At 30.9% G+C, this 23,681-nt stretch overlaps 1 protein-coding gene across 8 annotated transcripts in view; it reads left to right on the top strand.

Moving 5' to 3' along the window:
• The window catches only part of LOC106679334 (myelin transcription factor 1), a 263,237-nt gene that overhangs the window by 232,845 nt on the left and 6,711 nt on the right, over nucleotides 1-23,681 (top strand). For 6 of the 8 annotated variants that reach the window (XM_067046716.1, XM_067046715.1, XM_067046713.1 and 3 more), the window contains exons 6-18: nucleotides 6,798-6,870; nucleotides 6,984-7,024; nucleotides 8,412-8,579; nucleotides 10,798-11,005; nucleotides 12,944-13,117; nucleotides 14,328-14,519; nucleotides 16,524-16,698; nucleotides 17,192-17,319; nucleotides 18,380-18,483; nucleotides 18,569-18,764; nucleotides 22,134-22,325; nucleotides 23,500-23,538; nucleotides 23,609-23,671. In XM_067046716.1, coding sequence (XP_066902817.1) covers nucleotides 6,798-6,870; nucleotides 6,984-7,024; nucleotides 8,412-8,579; nucleotides 10,798-11,005; nucleotides 12,944-13,117; nucleotides 14,328-14,519; nucleotides 16,524-16,698; nucleotides 17,192-17,319; nucleotides 18,380-18,483; nucleotides 18,569-18,764; nucleotides 22,134-22,325; nucleotides 23,500-23,538; nucleotides 23,609-23,671 — 1,753 coding nt within the window. The remainder of the gene's footprint in view (nucleotides 1-6,797; nucleotides 6,871-6,983; nucleotides 7,025-8,411; nucleotides 8,580-10,797; nucleotides 11,006-12,943; nucleotides 13,118-14,327; nucleotides 14,520-16,523; nucleotides 16,699-17,191; nucleotides 17,320-18,379; nucleotides 18,484-18,568; nucleotides 18,765-22,133; nucleotides 22,326-23,499; nucleotides 23,539-23,608; nucleotides 23,672-23,681) is intronic. The other 2 variants (XM_024358819.2, XM_067046714.1) reach the window with 2 other exon arrangements.

Below are 23,681 nucleotides of genomic sequence, written 5' to 3'. Positions count from 1 at the left end.
ACCATTCGTAAATTTGTTCAAGAATTAAATTGTGCACAGCTAGATCTCCTAACACATTTATAGTAATTTTATTTTTATCCCACTATTATAACTTGTGATTACAATTTTTTCTTTTTTAATATTTAAAAATTTTAGAGATTGGAAATGTCTTTTCAATATTTAACTGCAATTTTTTGCTGTTAGTTTTTTTTTGTTTTTTTTTTAATCCAGACTCTTCAATCTCCAGTATTCTTCAATTTGCATTATTGTTCACTCAGTAATCAGAGTTTGAAGACTCTTGAAGAGAATTTTCAACATCTCGATTTTTATAAAAAAATAAATATAGTGGGAGTCATAATTAGTTGAATTATAAGGCTAAAAAAAAATACCTTTATTACTTTATACAGGATATTAATTTTATTTAAAGTGTTTCGGATTATTTACACTGAATTCACTGATTGTGGTGAAGTTAGTAAATTAAAGTATGCATCCACTTATACAAACTGGAATTACATTTAGGTTATAAGTTATCATAGATATTAGTAATTTTTAAAAAATGAAAAAGTTTTGCTGTTCTTGCGGGATCTTCTTTCAAAATCTGTAAATCTAAGAGAACCTGTGCGACTCGTGAGCATTACATTCAGTGAGAACATGCCTAACAGTGGGATCGTTTCCACAATACATTAGTGCATCTTCTTTTTTCATGAGATTACCATGGGTGAGTCGAGAATGGCCTATCCGAAGAAGTGTTAGAACTACCTCTTCTCTCCGTGACAGATTCGTGTTTTTGGCTGGACATTTCACTGCCTGCTACACAATTCTCAACCTGTCTCTTGCGTTGAACTATTCGTCTTGCCTCCCAATTATTGGATCCAAGATATGACATCTTCGCTGGTTGATGATAACTTCATCTGCCTTTATGGTTAAACTGATCCGACAAGTAGAATAACAATGAGATGATGAGAGGGGATTGCATTATAGGAAGAATAGAACGTTAATATTGCTGGGCCAGAACACCCTTGTCACACTTTGGGGAAGGTCAGTAGGATTGAATACTAATGTCAATTCAATAATATTGTGTCTTAACTTCCTAGTGTTTTAATGTTTTATCCTTCAATATTTACAGATCCCATTCTCATATATTCGTCGCAAAAAATATACTACAATGCAAACTAGAAACATGCTTTCTCTCTGTAAGGGCCAAATTTATTCAGTTTTTCTCCTAAAATGGATTCGCTCACTGTTTGTTTGCTTTCCAATTCCCAAAGTTTCACTCCTCCAGCCATCGCCGTCTTCTACGTTTATTAAAACGTTAACATAATCAGACAGAAAGTGTTTGCTCCGTCTGAGACCCCCTGCGGATAAACCAAACAAGGGAGATAAATTTCAGGGCCCAATATTTAAAGAGCGGGAAGAGAAACTCCTTGAGGAATTATGAGATAGAGGGGGCTATTTTAACCCTTGCTCAAAAACAAGACCCCCAACCCGTAAATATAAGATAATGGTATTAAAGGGGTAGAAGAGATTTTTACAGCTGCAGTAATAGCGGTGCCCTGAGTTAGGGCCTTGGACCCCGGGACCAGTAAACAGGCTATCGCAACCCTTCCGCTGCCTTGCCTCTCCCACTTAGTTAATGCAATTATCAGCCTGCCCTTCCCGATGTGTTAATAATTCAGATTTATTCTTTGTCTTCTCGCCCTTTTAATCAGCCCTCTGAGATTTTTAATCTGGAAACTTCCTTTTATTAATTAACACCAGGTGTCTTTCTCGTTGAAAAGAGACACAACCGATTTGGTTTTTTGAACTATGAACTTAATCAATGGATTGACGTGAGAAAAAAAAAATTACTTCCCAATATTTGAACTGTCTAAAACTATTTGATTCGCATTATAAATATTAGAGTTTTTCAATAACCATGCATTTATTTATTTTATTTTTTAAGTTAAAGTGAGAGTGATACTTTATTTACTAGTCATAAAACAAGAACAAAATAAAATAAAAGTATTACTACAATCCGTGAAGGATTCGGTACTCGTTTTCCAGCGGTGATTTGGCTGTTATCACGCTTAACTGCTCGATTTTAGTTCAAGTAAGAATATCCATTTTATTGAGCCTGGGTGTACCATAGAAGGGTTCCCTAACCTTAGGGTCGATATATTTCTCAAAGTAGTTCGACTTCAGATTAGTCATATTTCATCAAAACATTGGAATGTTATAAACTCAAGCTCTAAATATAAACAATAATAAAAATGATACTCATCAATACAATTTGGAAATTTCCTCTGTGCAAAGCGAAATTTTTGTTTCGCTAAATTTTTATCTATTAATTGTACTTCCTTGTGTTAGTTAGTTTTTAAAATTTTCTATTACACAGATAGTATAGCCCGAAAAAATTTATGTATGTGTATGATAGGAAAAATAATTTAAATTAATTAACTATAAATATTTATGTGACTAATAGAAGTACGTTGTAAAAAAAATAATAAATATAATAATTAGTGAAGGACTAATAAAAATCCATCACCTTTGTATTTGCGTGTTTATTGCATTTTAACGTAATTTTCTGTTCTCTTCACAATTCTAAGAAGACTGAATTAATATGCAATCTCGTTAATTATTTTTTTTTTTTACATTAGCTCAACTTTATTGTATATTTCAAGGATATTTATTTAACTTAGACTTTCCTCTGGTGTTAGACTAGTGTCTAGTGCGAATTTTATTTCCAGCAGCAAGTGTAACTATTTAAATCCTTTACAAACGCTATGATCTAATTTTATTCATTTTTCTGGTCATTTTTGATGGATGGGCTCATTTTTCGATTATTTGTACTTGATAATGTTTAGTCAAGAAGTGAGGTTTTCACCTTTTATATGTGTATCACTGAGGTATAATTCGATTTTAGTACAAACTAAAGTCCCTTTGGTGTCCTTACTATAACTGATGTTATTTTTCAGCATTTGCTCGATTTACATTATAAGCACTAAACTATATTACCGTTCACGCTGTAATATCTCAAAACCGTTGACCATGGCCGCTATTGCATCCACAACGACCCTTCCAGTTTGCCCCAGCTGCTGGAGCCTGAGGTAGCAAGTTGCTAGTTGGGGGCACCGACAGAATAAGATGTGCCTGTAATTAGGCTAAGACGCAGCTGGGCAGTTAAACTTGACTTAAACTGCAATAAAGGGGTGGCCGACGGCGACAGTTGCCCGCTATCATAGCCCGATCTCCGGCATCTTATAGGCATTAGCCGCTCCGCGTCTTAAATCTTGTACACGCCCTGCATCCCGATCCGGTGCTTGGTCGGGGTCACTCGATGGCACTTTGATACCTCTTTGCTACCGCAACGGGCGTCAATTCGATAAAGATGGATACAAGGTACCGACATTAAAAGTGGAAGTGACATAGCAGAAGTGCTATGATAAATGAAAAAGAGTAAATCTACTGCTATGTGCGACCGTGGTCAACGCACGTATTTCGTGTAATAGTTATTCAAACTAATTCTCTACCTCTCTACTTGTCCAAAGATAAAATTAGTTGCGCCACCACATAATTGTAAAAGCTTGTAAAAGGAGGATATTGCAATACAAAATTGCAAGAACATTATATTATGATGAGAAGATAGTTAATCGTGGATAATATATATTATAATATATATAATTATAATATATATATATATTATATAATATATATATATATATATTCTGGCCGAAAAGTTAGCACTATTAAATAAGTTTTTTTATTTTTTTGTGTAATTTTCCGACCGCATCCCAACCATCTTCTCCTGATATTATATTATATTCGGCAGAATAATTTTAGTACAAATTATTTAAAACTTTATTTTATGACCATTAAGATTGTGAGCCTGCTTATCTAGGAATTATCTTGCGCCAATAATTGTTAGAAGTACTATACTTGACAATCTCTGAACACATTTTTCTCTGCTACACATTGTAAAATATTTTTATGTATATGAGACAAGAATTAAACTTTTAATTTAATATAATAAATTTTTAAAATTTAATATCGTTCATTTCACATACATTGTTGGAACAAAATTAAATTTAAGGACAAAACAGTTGTGTTAGATCAATTTACAAAGTCTAAAATCGATCTATTTTGAAACTAATTTATATAAACAAATATAGGTTTCTGTTAACACAATGTAGGAAGGGACAAAAGCTACAAAAATAAATCAAATTTATTTAATTTTTAATAAATCAAGATAGTTTATTGTTTTTTCATGTTTTAAATAACTAGTTGTTCAAAATCCTATACATTGAGCATAGTTAGCCTATAGCATTTGCCCCTTCATTAGTAACGCCAGCAAGCCCCACAACATCTTTCAGTAATGTGGTACTGTATAAATAGGTATTGGAGGGGCATGTCAACTGCATTAAGTTTGGTAATTTTCAGGATTCGAGAAGATATATGCGTAACTTTTAAAACCCGGGATACATAAAATACCATGGATGTTTGGATTCTGCTATTGGTTGATAATATTTTTAAGAAATTAAACCTGTATCCTTAATATGATAATGATATCAAGCTTCTGGATAAAATAAAAAGTTTATTAAATAACTTAGTTAAAATAAAAAACCAACACATCATGAAGACATATATTGTTTATTGAGTAACGGTTTTACTAGGTGATGTCATTTTCATCTTCTTCCAAACTACCAAGCTTAACATTTGAACAATGCTTCGCGCTTTTTCCCTATTAACTAGTTCTTCGTTCTTCTAAAGTAAACATAGTGCACAATCAACAGTTTTTTTTTAAATCATGCATTGAGTTTTAAATAAATAAGTAAACAATTTAATTACAAGTGATTTGAATATAATTTACTATTTAAACCACTGGTTTAACAAATGCAAAAAAGTAATAAATTCACTAATTTATAAAAGATAAATTGAGAATAATTATAATAATTGAGTAATTAAAACGGCTAATTCTTGCTAAAAAAGATAATACTCTATTGAACTGTAGTAAAAATTTCTCAACTTATAATTTACGAGGAACGAACTCTCTTTATTCGCCTGGATTAATTGATGTTAAATATTTCTGTTGTGCTAATAAAACTAAACAACATACCTTGAGAAAAACTTTTTTGTTTTATCTTATAAGACGGATAAAACGGAAACTTGGCCTTTGGATTTACCCTTCGGATATGCCTACCCTCCAACCCTCTCTTGCGAAACATTACAACGCAGGAACTGCTCAACCTAAAAAGTTCATTAGCCGAAAGTGCTTTATTACTTAAAGGTAAGCCATCCGTTACCTTTGAGGCTGAGGAAGAAGACAGAAAGAGGATGGATAATTAGGCCTGTTTGGGAGGTGGTTCATTACCGAACACTCTCAAGAAGAAACTACTTGCTCTCTAATTAAAGCGGTGTGGACTTAAGCCGTTTTACTCGAAACGGAGCCAGGGGGTCCTTGATGAGGGTTGTCTTTGCCTCAACTTTCGTCGATGTCAGCCGTGGAAAGTTTATTTCTTACGAGCGCTTTTCCCCGGTCCGTAGGGATAAATACACGAATCCCAAAGATCTAAATGACATAAGGAACATATAAAGTGAATCAGGTTTTCGAAACGCACCCAATGTTATGTGAGGTGAAAAAATCAGGTTTGGTATTCCCAAGTAAAACGGAATATAATCACTCACTACTGTTGCAAAAGAGAGGAAAATTTTGAAGAATATCTCGTAAAATAATATTAAACTACTCTTGAACTTGGTTTAACTCTTATCCGAACATTCTTAACTGTTCACGCTTTTGATAGGAAAATATGCAAGATATTCCTAGTTTGTACTATTTTTATGCTTATATTATGAGCACGGCGAACAAAAAAAAATACTAGAATGATGCATTTCAAAATATTAAATGGTATGAACACTTGTGTTTCGACATCGGTTAGGCGTTCGGATATCACAATAACGTGTCACCTTTTTTTTTTTTTTAATTAGAAATAAACATAATTTTCCTTCATATTTTCGTCATGTATTAAATCTCTTGAAACTCTGGTGAAACTTTGTATTTGTTAATAGGAAAGGCACAGACATTTTCCATTGTTTATATATTTATATGTATATCTTTCGATTATAATTTTTCATAAGAAAAAAAATTCTACTATTATGAATCGGATTATTCAAAGTTATAAAAAAATCAAATACTTTATGGGTCAAATATAATTAAGTCAAGAGAACTGTAAGAGACATTTCTCTATAAAGTTTAGTTATCACTTATGTTTCTTATTTAAGCACGTTGAAAGAATTTTGTTTATTCTCTTAAGAATTATATTTAATCCTCAGTATATCTATTATTGTTTCTTTTTAGTAGTATTTATTTTTTGTAATTAATTACCCACACTAAACCCACTTTGTACAAAAATAAAATTATATAGAAATAAACTATTTATATTTTTTCAACGTTTTGACCATTTTCAAACTTTTTTCTTCTTTTACCAGAGGTCCACCTCATTGATTTTTTTTAAAACACATTACTCCATGGAAGTAAATTTTAATTAAATTAAGTCAACATCTCACATCGCAGTAAACCAAAACACTTTTATTAAAGATAGTACACAAATACAGAGTAAAGGATTGAAGTGCCATCTTATACCTGATCTGTATTAATGTATTATTATTTTTTTTTAGCTTCTATCTTTTTTATAATAATCAAAATGTTAATTGCGTCATTTTTCTTCCGTTATTTAATTTTTTTTTTATTTTTACTTATAATTAAGTGTCGTTTATATTATTTGTTAATTAATTATCGTATTAGTCCGGAATTTAATATTATATGTTTTCTTTCTTTTTTTCAGAGGGCAGTAAATGCCCCGCCCCAGGCTGCAACGGTGAAGGTCACGTCACGGGTCTCTACTCACATCATAGGAGGTGAGCAATAATTAATTGATAAACTATTTAAACAGTAAAAATAATTTTTAATTTAAAAATACGATTAAAACTTGATAGTTTTGTGTTCTAAAATTTATAAATATTTTTAATAGCCTTTCCGGATGTCCGAGGAAGGATAAAGTTACTCCTGAGAGTAAGTATTTATAAAAAGGATTGTTTGATATTGTTAAGTAAATGTGGTGTGTACTAAAATTAAAGAAAATATATTGTGACTTTGTTCTCAGTATTTTTGTTTTGCTTTGTTTTTATGTACCGATATACTATTATATAGTAATGATATCAAGTTAACATTAAACATTAAAGAACAAAGTCCTCTTTTTTATTGTGCTGTTCCTACTCGTGCTGGATATTTCAACAGGACAGTTCCAATTCGTTGAAATTTAGTACGTATATTGTAATAAAAAAATGTTGTTTACATAATAAGGTATGAAATTATTATTTTTTTACCTAATTGTTTTGTAATTTGTTTTTATAATAGTCTAATACGAAAGGAATGTTGAGAAATAGGCATATTTATTTCCTTATGTAATTTAAAATAAAAACGAAAAAAGTGTTGTTGTTCGTAGAAGTATTTACACAGATGTTGGTTTGAGATACGGTCAAGAAAAGGAAACAGGTTGTGTAAACCTATTCTTAATCTTTATCGACGTTTCGAAGTTCTTAATAGGTTCGTGTGATCTTCCTAATATAGCAGTAAGAAATAAATAATGTTCAAATTACTTATTTAAACTTATTGATTAAATGTTTTAATTGACTAAAACACCCATAAAATTTTGATGATGAGGGCAACGACACCAATTTTATTGAGAAACAATTTTTTAAAAACATTATTTTGCAATTTTGATTTTTTTTTCTAAAGTAGAACAGTATGATTATAAGGTTTGTTATCTCTACAGTAAATTATAATAATTTTTATTCATTTAAGATGCAAAATCTTTTTTATGAACCTATTTTATTTTTTAAAAAATTCTCTTGAGTAGCAGAAATATCTACTTGATGATTAATTGCAAGGGTAAATTATGTAATTTTCGACAGTGACCAAGGTTTAGGTCAAGCTGTAAATATCTTTATTTTGATCCTTTAAACCTTAATGCAACAGAAGTGAATCTCTTTATCCATAATGAATTTTAAGGACTTAATTAAAAAATGTGTTTTTCATAATTATGTAAAACTAAAAAGTTAAAAAAATAACCAATTCCCGATTAGCACTTAAATTCTGAAATGAAGTAAATTTCAATTGAAAAATAATACTATATATTATCTATATGTTACAGCGTAAAATACTTAAATTTCGTATTAGTTTTTTTCTTTCTTGTAAATAACACATTCGTTTTTGTATTTTCTAAAATATCGATCAAGATTAAGCTTAATTTCGGTTTTTTTATAAAAATTTTTTTGGAACTGTTTTTTTGAAATACCGGGACGATGGGGACTGGAGGCTCCCCCGGGTGGGCAGAGCTGGGACCTGGGGGAGCCGCGAATGCTGGACTTGCTCTCACGCGGTGTCTCCTCTGTCCCAGTTCTGGCCATGCACGAGACCATTCTCAAGTGCCCCACCCCGGGCTGCAATGGGCGGGGCCACGTCTCGTCCAATAGGAACACGCACAGGAGCCTCTCCGGCTGCCCATTGGCCGCCGCGCAAAAGCAGGCCGCCAGGGAGGCCCGTCACAAGCACCACCAGGCCACTAGTAATGGAAATAGTTAATGTTTATAGTGTGAGTGTGTGTGAATGTAATGTGTGTTGGGCGGGGAACAGGTGTCAGGTGGCGGGAACAGGGGATGGTACTTTGTGTATGTCAGGATGGTCCCCATTCCTAGGGGTTTATAATAGACGGGTCCAAAAATAAACATACAAGTTATTAATAATTCATTAAATATTAATGCAATTCATAAATTGAAATATGTTCATCCCTCACTAAAAAATAAAAATTATTCTTTAAATCAAACCTAAACATAGCCATAGAATTTCATCTTAATAAGAAATAATATCAATGAATGCACAAATTAATGCATCATTAAAAATTAATATGTTATATACACCGATAAAACATATTTCTAAAATAATATAAAAGAAAAGTAATCACATTTCATATTATTCAGTAAAATTAAATTAAGTAAAAATGAATGTAGGGAATGTTATTGATTACTATTTACCATCAACTAATTATAAATATATATTAATTTTATACATTAATTACAGAAAAAATAAAATAAAAAATTATTCGTTATCAACAGTTATTTTTTAATCCACTCTTTTAGAAATTTAATCATATTACTTAAAAAATGTATTCGATTTTAAACATAACTATGGAATATCCATGGGACTCAATGGAATTTAAACTCTGAACTCTTTCAGTTAAACTTTTAATTCATATTAAGTGATGTATTTACATAATGAAAAAGAATTAATTAAACAGGTTTCTGTCTTAAATTAAATAAAAATAACAAAGAAGAGAAAATTATTATTTGTAGCAAATCTTTTTTTAAAAATTGTTGAGTTGATGGATTAATACCTAAAATTCTCTGTATAAATAATACCCCTAAAATCTAACTAGTTTATTTATTTTTCGGTTGGGCTTATACTGCTCTTTAGACTTTATTTATTCGTTGTATTTCATCATGTTCATTGGTTGTGAACGATCTGGTTATGAATGTTTTTAGTTTATGGTTTAATTATATGAATAATGCTCTATAACAAATGTAAAAAACACTTGATAAATCATTGTAACTAATATGAGCTAAGTGAAAAAATATTTTTGACAATTTCAAATAGGAAAATTGGACTTAATGACATTTTATTTCTATTTAAGACTCGATCTCTCAATTTTATTTCTATTTAAGACTCGATCTCTCGATTTTTAACTTCTGTTACCACTATTTATAAAACTTTAACAAGGTGTAGATAGAAGTATTTAATATATTCTTTCGAGTAATAATCCATTTTTTTACATAAATTTACATAACATTTGACTTAGTTCTTCAATTGTTATTACACATAGAAACACTTATGTTGATGCACAGTTTTTTTCCTGAAATTACAATTCTTTGCAGATAATTTTATGCCTTTCTTAAAAACTAATAACTTATTTAAACATTTTTCATTGGTGATTAGATAAATTATAAAGTAAAAATATGTTCCCCTATATAAAAATATGATCTGCTACAGTTTTTCTTATTGATGGAAATATGACCTAGGTTGACATATGATTGTTTCAATGTTACAATTATTATAGTTTTTGATCAAATGACTTTCCAAAAAAATCGTGAAAGTTTTTTACACTCCTTATAGAGCATCTTATACATTTTCAAGGACAGGTATCAGATATACAAAAATAAATAATTTTTTTTTCTTATGTTACTGACAAGGTAAAAAAGTCTTTTAACAAGCAATATTAATATAACTATATGTCGAAACAATTGTATAATTAACTTAACTTCTAGGAAAATTATAACATTTTTTATTTTATAAAATTTCCCTAATTTAATTTGACAAACCATATGCTAAAATAGTTTGACAAAGTATTGAATATGAAGAGTTATGGACTATTTGTTCCTATTTTTTTATTTTTTAATGATACATAGGAAGTTAAAATTATATAAACAAAGTATGAATTTTGTTTTTAAAATATAAAAGTTATGTTCATTGTTTACCAATTCAGAAATTATCAATTATCCTTTGCTTGCTCCATGTTTTGTGTTGTCGGTCCAATGAATATGTTTTATTAGATGCCTTGTGAAGCAGTGTATGGTACTTTACAAAACTGTGAGGCCTTTTATAAAATGACGGGTCAGACTTTTCACATCTATGAAGGTTCATTTTACCCAAGCAAATATTTATATTTATTTATATTAACAATATTTTGGATACAAGTTTCTTCAGTATTTAAAATATTTTCTTCGATACAGACGGCTTACCTCCAGTCGGTGTAACTGCTAACGAGTGCAACCTAGGTTTCACGAAGCCTCCAGTTTCTGGAGCAGAACTGAAACAGTGTTACTACCCCGAGAGAGATTACAGCGGATTCTACACCAAACCAACCCTCAAGCCCACCAAGATCATACACCAGGAGGAACCCGGAGAGAAGGGGAAGCTGAAGCCAGACTCACCTCAGAGGTAATTCATTGAATCATTTACATTGCCCATTAGGTATTGGTAAATCTTCTAAATTAGCGAAAAACTCATTGTTTTCTGTAAGTTAAAAAAATAGCTAAGGGGTCTATGATTCTGTATGTCATATTAACAAAAAATTTAATGTGAATAAATTACCCTGTGGTACGTAATAATTTTCTCATCCCAGTAAAATTTGGTATCTGTTTTTTTGACCAGTTTTCCGGAGTAAAACGAATAATATGGGACCACATCATTGCTCAATAATCCTAGTTTTCTATGAATACCTTGGTGATATTTTTGTCTCACATTGTTGTACTTTTTTAAATATTCTAATAAATTATTTAAAAATAATAAATAATTAATATTTAAAATAATACCTAATGATGCCTGAGGGGAACAGTAATAACGTAAGGATTACCCCCACTGTTGAGAGGCATAAATAGTTTATAATAATTGTATATAAGAGGAAGCTATTGGCTGGTTTTCAATTAGATAGAATTAACTGACGGGGAAGTTTGAACAACTTGGGGCCCGAGAATTATTGATGCGGCCTCTTGAAGGAGAACACCGATCAAGAAACTTACTCAACATATCGCCATGGTTATAGTTGCTGAAAATTTTATGATACTGCCGGCATAATCTATAAAGGCGGCTGGTTATGGAATCCTCCCTATTACTACGTTCTTTTCTTTTATGAACAGAACAAGGATATTTCTATAAGATCGTGGTGTTAACATAATGGACTTTGCAATGTTGTTAAGAATATTATTCAGGATTCCTTGGGTTCTATTCATAATAGTGCTCTAATAAATAATTTTTTATTTTAGTTTTTTTCATTATTGTAGTGTGTCTTATTTCACAATTTAATAATCCTTTCAATGTGTAGTTGAAATATGGCTGAAAATGTACAGATTTCGAATTAATCAACAAATTAATTAACCGAAATTGAACGGTTACAAACTTCGACAAGCCATATTTGGGTTTATTAGAGAACTTATTTATTTGTCTTACTTACAATTGTACTTTTATTTTGGACTCTAAAACGTATAGACCAGTGCGCATATAAAATTATGGTATGGAAGGTAAAAATAGATAGACAAATTAAGTTATAGAAATAGTAAAACATAGCCAAGTAAAGAAAATGAAAAATGAGCAAAACTATAATAAATCATCTTGAACACATCCATATCTATATAAAGTAAATTAGTTGTTAGTTTTCGAGTTGAATTAAAAAAGTTTTATAGTCTTATAAAAGTGTGAAGGACTGGAAAAGTGAAATATAGAATGGAGGGAATATACCTAAAGGAATTGCTAAAAAAAACATATATACTATTTCACTAATATTAATACCACTAGAGACTTCAAATTAACAATAATTCTAAGTTTAATTACCTGGATGGCATTGTCGTTAAAAAAAATTACAAAATAGGAACTCCTAAACGCTTATTGACAGGTATTTTGAGTGGAAATAATTGATTAGTGAGGATGATAAAAATTGTTTGTGAGAAGAATGTTACACAGCTTTGAAAAAGAAATTTAATTTGGTATAAATCTTTCTCTAAAATTTTTACTGTGTCTAAGCTAGTCTAATACCATTATTCCAACCTGCTTACCTACAATATTATGGAATATGAACTATATTAAACATTAAATAAGAATTGAAGATTTTTTTTTAAACTGCACTAGTGAACAATTTTATCTTGTCTTTGCCCTGTCACGTTCTTGTCCTATGTCCTTCAATTATAGATTGATAAAAATTCTCTGTCTATAGAAGCCAGGTGTATTAGGGCATTATGGAAAATGAATCATTTCTCTCTATTTTTATGGAAATTATTTTAAACATTTTTTTAAAATTATATTATATCCAGAATGCATCCTTAATGTAATAGTAAGGATATCACATAATACTGTATACTATATCATGTGAATTTGGTTTGATAGGTACGACACTTACTTGAGCCACGACTCAAACTCTTCTTCAGTATCTAGTATGGAGATGCACCACATGGGACCTCACCTTCCAGTACCACCTCCCCCCGTTCCTCCACACATACCACCACCGCATTATCCCACGCCGATCATTGAGGAACGTCGCTACGAAGAGGAAATGTACAGGTAACAATCTCGTATACAGTTTTTAATATCTAATTAAGCTTAGCAAAACGAGATTTTTCATTATTAATGCTATGTAGAATGAACCGGTTTAATAATTTATTGTTTCAACATCTTTTAAATATATACTAACTCTTAACCAGATACTACTAATAAAAATTATATTACACACATGAATTCTGCAGTTAATGAGTTTGATTCAATTGTAAAATGTGATTTTGTTATTGTTCATTTTTACTTTTACTCAATATAAAATACATAGCAATGTATTGCGATACTAAAAAATTTAGAATCGGAATCTTATATGGAAATTCACATCTTTGGATATCCTCGCAAAGTGGTGAGGGTGAATGTGGGTGCGGGAACATCCTAACTGAAAAACGAAAATTTGTATGATATTGAAATCACATAATTAAGACGGGCATGTGCCTGGGATGTTAGAGCAAATTTTTCGCTGAAATCGGCTTAATTGAAAAATTGAAATATCTGGAAATTAGAGGAATAATACTGGCATGTAGTTTACCGTTGAAAAGCTAAAGATTTTAGAAAAATGATTATCTAAAATATAAAGTCATATGAAGCGTAGCATGACGAAAAACGCTTTTCCAAAAGTTGGAATCTAACTGGTAGGCGCATGCGCTCTAAGCATTTAACCTGTACTTTTGTAGATTTTAACACGGACTACTCAACCAATTTTGAATTTGATGGCTTATATTATTCAGTGAGATCCGGTAAATGTTTGGAAACAATTTGAGCAAAAAAATATCGTTATTTAAATATTTCTGACTTGTTAATTTCATTTCACATAGTGTATAAGTTAAGGATGTAATATAATATAAAATATAAAATACCAATTCTCGAAAAAAAAACTTTATTACAAAAAAATAATAACACGAATAATCCTATCCCTTGTAAGGATCTGAACACTTTAACGAGCCGGGATTAATTTCGACTCGGAGTATGATTATTAGTTATCTGATGCGCCCACTGCACTAAATATTTGACTGTGTATTTTATTTATACTTAATATTATAATGAAATGATCTAGATTAGAAGGTTGATAGAACTATTTTTAAGAAATAAATACCTATTATTAAATAATAAATGAATAATTCAAGAGAAATGATTAATAAAGTAACTGAAAATCCTATCACTTAAACCAATATCTAGTCGAACAGCCATTGGTCTGATCTACCAGTACTCCTGCCAACAGGTACACAGCCAGCGCCACTACCACGTACCCAGGCTACGAGGGTCGAGGGTACGAACCCGGCTACGACAGGTACCCATCCGAGTGCGGGGCCAGGCCGTACGCTGAGTACAGTCACGAGTACGATATGGGAGTCATGATGAAGCAGGAGCAGCCTCAGGAGCCAGAGCACAACGAGCAGCCGATATACCCGAGGTATTTATAGCAATATTTATTTAAATAATTAAAAACAATTATTTAATATTGCAGCTATTTAAGAAATCCGGGACTTTTTATCGTTCTTTAACGTGTAATAATTAACCCAAATAGAACTATAATCCACTAATGTCTAGTCGGTTCAACTTGAATCACTGATATAAATTTACCTGTATCGTCTGTCAGAGCAAGAGAAACTTTTATCAAATCATAAAATGTTTGTTCAAAAACTTGAAAACTCAGAATTACAAAAATAAACTTTATCCTGGAAAGCTGCCATTTGCAAATAATATTTATATAATTATTTTACTAATTTAAAATTACATATAATTTCTGATGCATAAACATGAACTTACTGAATAAAATTTTAAAATAAATTTGGTTTAAATTTATGGTATAAAAAATATAACCATGTTCCACATAAAAATAGATCATATTTTAAAAATTTCTTCGATTTAAATTTATGCAGATGCATAAATGTTCCATCTGTGAAAAATTATAATCCTCTTGTTGGTGACGCATCGATTCCTTTCTTATAATGATTTATTTCCTTTCATTTATTGTTTAGCACTTTTTTTTTATTTATTATTTAATTTTTTTTAGTTTAATTTATTTATTTTATTTGTCAATAGCTGATTTAAATCGATCTTATCCTGTGTTTGTGACAAAACCACTTTTACGTTGGAACATTCATGGAATGTGTTTGGAAAAGGTAAAAAAACATTTTTTATTTTATTTTATTTTATAAGAAATTTTTCTTTCTCTTTTTTTTTTTTATTGTTCTTTTAATTTGATTTTTTATTTATTTATTTTTTTTAACTGCACATTATTTTGAAAGTCAATCGAAATCACAAAAAAATTGAAGGCTAGATAAATTAAAAATAAAAGAACTTTTTGAAGCAAGATATATTTCGATAAATAATTTTTTTTATATCTCTTACATATCATAAATATAATTCGTCGAGTCTGAATGTTAATATATATTTTTAAGTTAAAATGATAAAAACTGAAACTGGTTAATCAGAAATATGCATAGCTCCATATATTGGGAGAAATATGTTTTTGCTTGAAAATAGGCTACGCATAAAATGCAAGGATTTAGTAAATCCTCCCTATTTTACTACTCTGGAGACCATTTCATTATATGTTCAAATCAGAATGAATTTATTTTGGCAAATATTTCAGTAACTATCTGACTTAAAAATGTCTATTAGTAGTCAAATTGAAGCTAGGTAAATGTACCATAAACTAGTTTCTAATTATTATCACGCTGCGTTGAAATTTTCATGATATATAAAAAATAAAATTAATTAACAAAATTTTGATTTCTCCTTATTTCGGAAAAGGTGTTAATTTTGAAAAACTTTGTTTCAGACATTATGAAAGTTCATATTTGAGCAAAAAATTACGACTTTATATACAGTTTTCTTAATTTTTATAAATTATATAAAGTTATTAATGGTAATAATTAAAATTATTGAGCACTAAGTGAAAAATAAGCGAAACTTTTAGGATTTTATGTATTGCGGCAGCCATTTTGTTGTTTACTTTTAATTTTTTTCAAACCAATAACATAATGTTTTCAGCATGATATTTTGTACAAATTGCTTTATTATGAGTTTTTAATAAAAGATTCAAGATCGTGGACAAAATAATATATTTTTCTAAAATTTTTGTATGTCAAAACGATAGCTGTAAGAACAAAACATTTCAAACTCCATCTTTGTGGGCTATTAGTACTACCAAACACCTATTTTTTATTTATATAAAAACTTCAACTTGATCCAACTCAACCCTCTTTTGTTACTAACCTCTCATAAGATTTCGCTGAGCAATAGAGCAAATGCAACCCAGTTTTATCTCTAGTAATATTTTTCATATTAGTTTATGTTTAAGAATAATTGTTTTGGATTCCGATTTTCGAGATCAAGGACTTGCTCCACATTGCCTACCATCAGCCCGAATACTGTCTTTAGACTGACTCTAACATTCACTTCTGTGCAGGCCGATGTACCAATACGAAGGAGGTACGGCAGCGGCCGGTTTCAGCCCAGCTCCGGGTTCCGCTATCAACCTGTCCGTCAAGTGCCTACCGGCCGGCCTCAAGCCAGTCGAGCCCAGGTCTCCGGCCTCCGTCATGGACCTGTCCACATCCAGCGTTACTTCCACCTCGCCTCAGGTAAGTTATATTTATATATCGGATTGTGACATGCAAAATTTCAGTTCCTCGTGAGTTAGGTAAATGAAATAAAATCTCAAACAATATCATTTTATTCAAAATGCTTGTTAGTCAGGTGAAAAAAAAAAATTATCTGAAAATTGAAATTTCACCACATCCGCCATACTGACTTTTATCCATCTTACTAATACTTTTTTCATAGCGTTTGTTGTATTGAAAAAAAATGTCCCTAAACGATTTAAAATTTTAATTATTATTATCAAGTTAATCGATTATTAAATTATTCAATTCAAGGGATAAAAAAAAAACCTTCTTGAGCTTATGAAGAAATGTATTGAAGCTAATAGAAGTTATTTTGAATATAAATAGAAGCATCAACGTTTGTTTTTCTTTCATTTGCTTCATATTTAATGAACTGGTATTTCATATGTACCAACCCGACATTATTATTTTATATTATTTATAATGGATTAATGACACTCCGGTGTTCCAGGGCGGAGCCTACACCGGGAACAGCCTCAGTCCAGCAGCCTACAACAGGGGCAGTCCCCAGGCAGCTGCTAGTCCACATCTCACCCCCACCAGTCCACAGGGCCAAACCCTAGACCTTAGTGTTAACAGGTAAGAAATATATTAATACGAATCATCAGTTTTTATATAATTTCAATGATCCTTCTTTTTTAAAAAAAATAGATGTATAAGTTTATTCATTTTGATCACATTAATTTTACTATTCAGAATTACAAACTTATTATAATTTTTAATTGAAATAATTTTAGGTCTAAATAAATTTTTCATAAATTTAGAATCTAGTTTATATAAATAAATGGAGTAGAACAAAACATTTCCGTTAATGTAAGAATAGATGCAGTAATTCCTTTCTTACGAGTATAGATTTATAAGAAAATATACGATGATTCCAAAGTATCCGCGTGTAATAGTAGATACTTTAATACTCCCATCGATTAGTATACAAAGATTTAAAAATTAAAAAAAAAAAAGTTTTACAGCTCTAAATGAAAACAAGAATTTGTTGAGCCCTTTTTCAATGGAGAGTGGAAAAACAAATTGGTTTGGATCCTGTCTATTTTACTTCAAGATGTAAGATAGCATGTCCATATTGCTTATAAATTTCTTTGGGATTTAGATACAAATGAAGAAAAAACGTTTTGACGAGCTCAGTTCAACCATTTTCTGATGATAACTGCCTAACAGACAGACAAAAGTCAGAGACTGCCCATTTTGCTCTTTGGAATTACCCATAGATATTTCACATATGAAAATTTCATACCACAAAGAAAAGCTGGAACCTATGGCCCGTAACAGCCCGCCCTAAAAACTACTGCTAAAGAAAACATTTTGACGATAAGAGGCCGTAAAAAATTAATTCTTCCCCAACGGTAAGCGCCCCTCCCTCCTCCTTAAATTACCCCTGAAATGAGCCACCATTAAAGAACTTTTTATACAAGGAGCCGGAAGTGGAAGTGGATATCGGAAAGTCATTACTTAGCCACTCCATTCCCTTCATTAACTGTTCCAGCGTCGTTAGTGCGCTTCCGGTCCAAACCGAAGCGGGTTTAGCCCTCACGATCTTTGCTAATCCAATACTGCCTATCCTTGGGAAGGCCTATTGCTCAGTTATATCCACTCCCTTATTAAAACGTTGTTTGTTGTCCTTCAGGGTCGGAGGTGCTGGAGGCAGACCTCACGTCTTTCCTTACTCCAGGGAGTCGACACCAGACTCGTCTCATCCTCACTACATAGATACCTACAGGGACGTAAACGGTAGGTTTTATTTTACGGTAATATTTAATTTATTACTCATTTTCCCTATAGGCATAACGAATATTGATCTAACAAATAACTACAGGCTACTCGAGTATGAGTCCTCACGGGTACTTGGGCTCGGCGGGTGAGTACCCCACCAACGGGTATACAGCAGGGTACGGGGGGTACGGCTGTGGGGGCTACCCAGGCAGTGGCTACCCCACGGGGGGCTACACGGCCTGCTACACCATGGCACCCCCTCAGCACGACTCCAAGCCGCCCCACTCTAAGGAGCAGAGGTAAGTTTATTACTCAGATTATTTGTAGATTAATTAAATGAATATAAAAACAGATTACGTTTATTTTAATATTCACTTTAGTTTGTTCTCGAATCATACAATATACAAACTGGGGATCAGTTGGTAATGACACCACAAACTCGAGGATCATTATATGCTAAAAAATAATGCTTAATTACTTCAAAGTTGTCTGATTCATACAACATTTAATTCCAGGGGGAAATAGAAATGTTTTCCTAATTAATCTCGGCTAGGTGGTAGTGTCCGACGTTATTTATGAAGTGGTACTATAGTGCTTTCGTTTTATTTAAACTTTTCGGATTTTTTCGAAATTACATTCCTATGTTTTTGGAGTTGCAGATAATGGAAATTCGATAGATAAAAAATCGCGTGCTCGTATATAGATTTATTATCATATTAAAAGTTGTTTAAGAGCGCGAGATCTTAAAGTTTGTAGCATTTTTATTCTCAGTACTTCCAGAACTATATTAAGGGACCCCAATATGTTTGGAAATGGACAAACTAGGAAAAAATTATAGTATTAAGAGTTAAACTAAAATGTACTCAAAAAGCAATTTTTATTTGACTGTTGTTAAATTGTTTGTGATCTTTATAAAAAAAAATAGTTATCAGATTAATTTTTATAAATTAAAAAAATAATTAGTAACTGCTCCTATAAAATTCATTTTAAAAAAATAATAAGCGTTCCAGTCCCTGTTATTCTACATAGCCCTTTCATTGTATCAATGATATATTTTAAGACTCATTGGTATATGTTTATACATATAGCAATTAGTCTTAAAATATATCATTTTTTATATATCGTTATTCATATATCTTTTTTATATCGTTTTTCTGCAGTCCCATTTATATTATTATCAGAAATATCTTATTTTACATATAATAATATGTTCGCCAGATAAAAATCTCACTATATGAACCATGTAATTATTCTTAGGGAACATATGTCCCAGAATAAAGTTATTTTTTCATTTCATTCATTTCATTTCATAATAATAGTATAATAGAAATAATCTATTTTTACAACAATTATAGATCTCACAATCAGTTTTGGCATATTTACAGCTCCGAAAAGCAAAATTATTTAGCAACTAGTTTTCATAAGAGTTTGTAGTGAATTTTGAAATTTAAACTGCAATATTTTATTAATTTTTTGCAAACAACTTTTGTAACTTTTATTTTTCGTTTTCTTTAAGAGGCAACAGAAGGTACTAATTTTTACGAAAAGTTCGAATATTCCCTCTCCGAAAAAGAAAAAAAAATGTGTACATAAATTTTATGGTAAGGGAGGAGAAGAGGAAAAATGAAGACTATGGAGGGGGGGGAGCTAAGGTAGAGGAGATATTGGTAGACCGTTTTGTGTACTCTCATCAATATTGAAAAAGTAATAATGGACAAAGCTAATAAACAGAAGGACCCCTAGCCCTTATGAAATACTTAAGTACCTCCTGCTTCTGGTACTTAGCCATGAATTTTTAACTTCATTCTTGCATATACGTTCCCTTCCGTTCCATTGCCCTCTCATATCGTCCTCTGTCAACAAATCATCCTGCCCATTTTCTGAAAAATTTTCTTATTGGCCCTGTCCAAACACTTTCTACAAGCCCCGAACTTTAGTAATAGTTGTACTTCGCCGTTGTAGAACAGATGTGGTCGAAGATGACAATGGATAGAAAAATAAATGTAAAAATTTGGAAGTTTGATTGGAATAGTTACAAACTAACATCGTTATCTCAATTGCTGAACAATATTCAAAATTATTATCGCATTAATTATGCCATAAAATTAAATAATCAGTTTAGCTATTTTTGCCCATAAAAATCAATTTGCTTGCATGGCGGATAGAATTATGCACTGCTGATGAATCTTGAGAAAACGTTAATATCGTATTTAAAGACATGGAATTATTACGGAATTCGAAAAAAACAGTTTTCAAATCGTTTCCCCAACCTGCTGACTCGCTTATGATTGAACCTCAAACTTCAAAAAAATTTATTTACTACTTTCTCACTTCCGAAGGTGGGGCAGTTTTATGATCATGTAGAAAATTAAAATAGATTTGTTCTCGCAATAGAAAATTTCCTCTTAACATTTTCCATATTAAATGTCAAAAAATAACTTTGGTTCTGTGCCTGTCTTTCTGTAATTTAATCAATGTAACGGTTAAAACACTTACTCAAATTAATCCGATTTTGATGAAACAACAGTCCGATTTTACGACAACGTATTTTCCTCGGCAAACCAATATTTCAAAAACGGGGTGTTCCGATTTGTCGAAATTAGGAGGAATGTTAAGGATTTGTGTAAAATTAACTCAGCATTAAGTTATTAGGCATGCTTGAAAATATTTTTCTTGAAATGTCCATATTTCGAAAACTGATCCAATTTTACCACGATTGGGAAGAATGTTGAGGATTAATGTAAAATGGGTTTAGTATTAATATCCATCTTCTACTTTCGCTTACACACTCCCAAACCTATTTTCCGTAAATGGTTTGTCTGATTTGACCCAAAATTGGGAAAAATGTTGGGGATTAGTGTCAAATGGGTCAATTATCAATTTCATCGAACCCCATCTTTACTAACGCATAAGTTAAAGTTATTTTTCTTGAAACATATTCGAATTGCGAATTATTTTCACATTATATTTCGAAGATTTCATTCTTACTTCTCATACTTTTTCACTGGAATGCTGGCTTAAAATTTTACAGTTATGTCTACAACGAAATTAGAAAATTGTAAAAATATTGCTGTCCTTTGCCTTATTGATGAACGCACATGAGTTCTGAATTGGTTTAGCTAATGATTCAATCCTGTTCTGACACAGCAATTAGTTCCACTGGACTTGGTGCATAACCAAGCTTAACTCTCTGTGACTTCCTTGCATTGTTTATTATAATTAATAATAACTCTTATTATAAATCAATATTTAGTGACGAGGAATTTTTTAAAAGTAATAACAATAGGTGAGGGGTTTTTATGAATATTTAATTTTTGATATGTTTATACTTTACTTCATCCACAAAATGTTATTGTGTGAAAATTGTAATATTTTCGTATGATCATAAGAAATCTAAGCTTATTAATTTCTAGTACTAGTTAATTAATAAATAATATTTAATTTCTTCAGATGTATTCTTAATACAATACTGATATTTATAATATGTTCTATTTTTGGTAATTATAATATAGTTCTATTTCTAATATATAAGTAATAAACAATATTTAAATTTAATCTTTAATTTTAACCACTTAATTGAACTCCATTAAGTTAATTCAGGAATTTAATATTCAAAATACTGAGTTCCTAACTTTATGATTATGAGATATTATTGATATAATTTTTAGCCTCAGCTGTGGGAGGTCAGAAAGATCAGGGTTGCAGTCTCACTCACAAGAGCTGAAGTGTCCAACACCCGGCTGTGATGGATCAGGTCATGTCACTGGAAACTACTCCTCACACAGGAGCCTATCTGGATGCCCACGTGCGAACAAGCCAAAAAGTAAACCAAGGGATGGGCAAGACTCTGAACCATTAAGGTTAGTCCATTTTTATGTTAGATTGAAAATTCATAAAAAATTGCTTACTCTTTAGAGTATTTAATTTTGTAACTATCAAAATTAATTATATCACAATTTTCCTAGTAGAGGCACAGCCAAAAAAATATATGTGTTTTTTATATTGTACTAAAAGTATTCTGAAGATGGTGCCTGGACTACTTTTTAATTAGGAGGGTAACTTTGAGACAGTGTGCAAAGGAACACAAATAGAGAAAGATACCAGTGCATGGGTACATTTTTTGGATTTTGTCAAATAAAAACTTGTTTTTTAAGTTGTGCTACTACAAAAGCAAGACATAAAGGGGTAGAAAGTTTGAATAGTTCTTTCAGTAAAGATTTTTTTATTCATTATCTGCTATAATTAATTAAGAGTTTTCCAAATTGTGAGTTAACTCAAGTGATGATCATAATTTAATATAGTATGAGATAACAATATTCACATCATAACAATAAAAATAATTATATTGAATAACAGTTGTACTTCAAAACTTGGATTCTTTTATTTAAAATTTTTAAAAATATCATAAAATTGTAACTCAGTTTATTGAGTGTCAATCTACCAATTCTTTTTTAGGACTTTTGAGTTGTTGTTTCAAAAATGATTTCTATAACTGAAATGAAATTTTTGAATGTCGAAAAATGTTGAAGTCAAGATGTTTAAAAAAAATTAAAAAAAGCCATAATGTATCTGTATTTTTGTGCATTTGTATATTAAATATGTACATCGTGTAAAAAAATGTATAGTAAAATTCATAATTTACAAAGTCAAAAGATGAAGAATCTAGTGGTAACACACTGATTGTTTTGAAACTTATTCAATTTAATTATTTCATAGATTAACTCATTTAAGAATAATTTCTCAAGCAACTATTTTTGATGCTGTTAAGCTATATTTCAATTTTGATGGTACTAAATGTTTTAAGAATAGAATTAACATTGCCAACAGACAAATCTAAACCATTCCATAGATGCCCATCTCATACATGATTAACAGCATTAATTTGAAATTAACTCATTTAATTTAATAATTGACAAGAAAGTAAAGCAATTTGATTAATCAGTTTAGTATTGTTGTGGTTGGCTTTAAGTAAACTAGACTATGTATTGTAAACTAATGAAGTAGAAAGACCTTGATTTTGTCTGATGTCATTAGCTGTGCTGAAGAAGAGAGATGGGTTTCTTCTCGGGCGAAGTATGATTTCTTAAACAAATGAAGTTTAACCTGTTTATGATTGTTTACTAATCTTTTAATTTGCTTACAGGTGTCCAATACCTGGATGTGATGGTTCTGGGCATGCTACAGGAAAATTTCTTTCTCATAGGAGGTAAGATAGA

The sequence above is a fragment of the Halyomorpha halys genome, unplaced genomic scaffold, assembly GCF_000696795.3.
Source record: "Halyomorpha halys isolate HHAL.00 unplaced genomic scaffold, Hhal_1.1 Scaffold194.1, whole genome shotgun sequence".
Lineage (NCBI taxonomy): Eukaryota > Metazoa > Arthropoda > Insecta > Hemiptera > Pentatomidae > Halyomorpha > Halyomorpha halys.
Note: the sequence above shows the minus strand (reverse complement) of the source record. Positions and strands in the feature narration are given on the sequence as shown.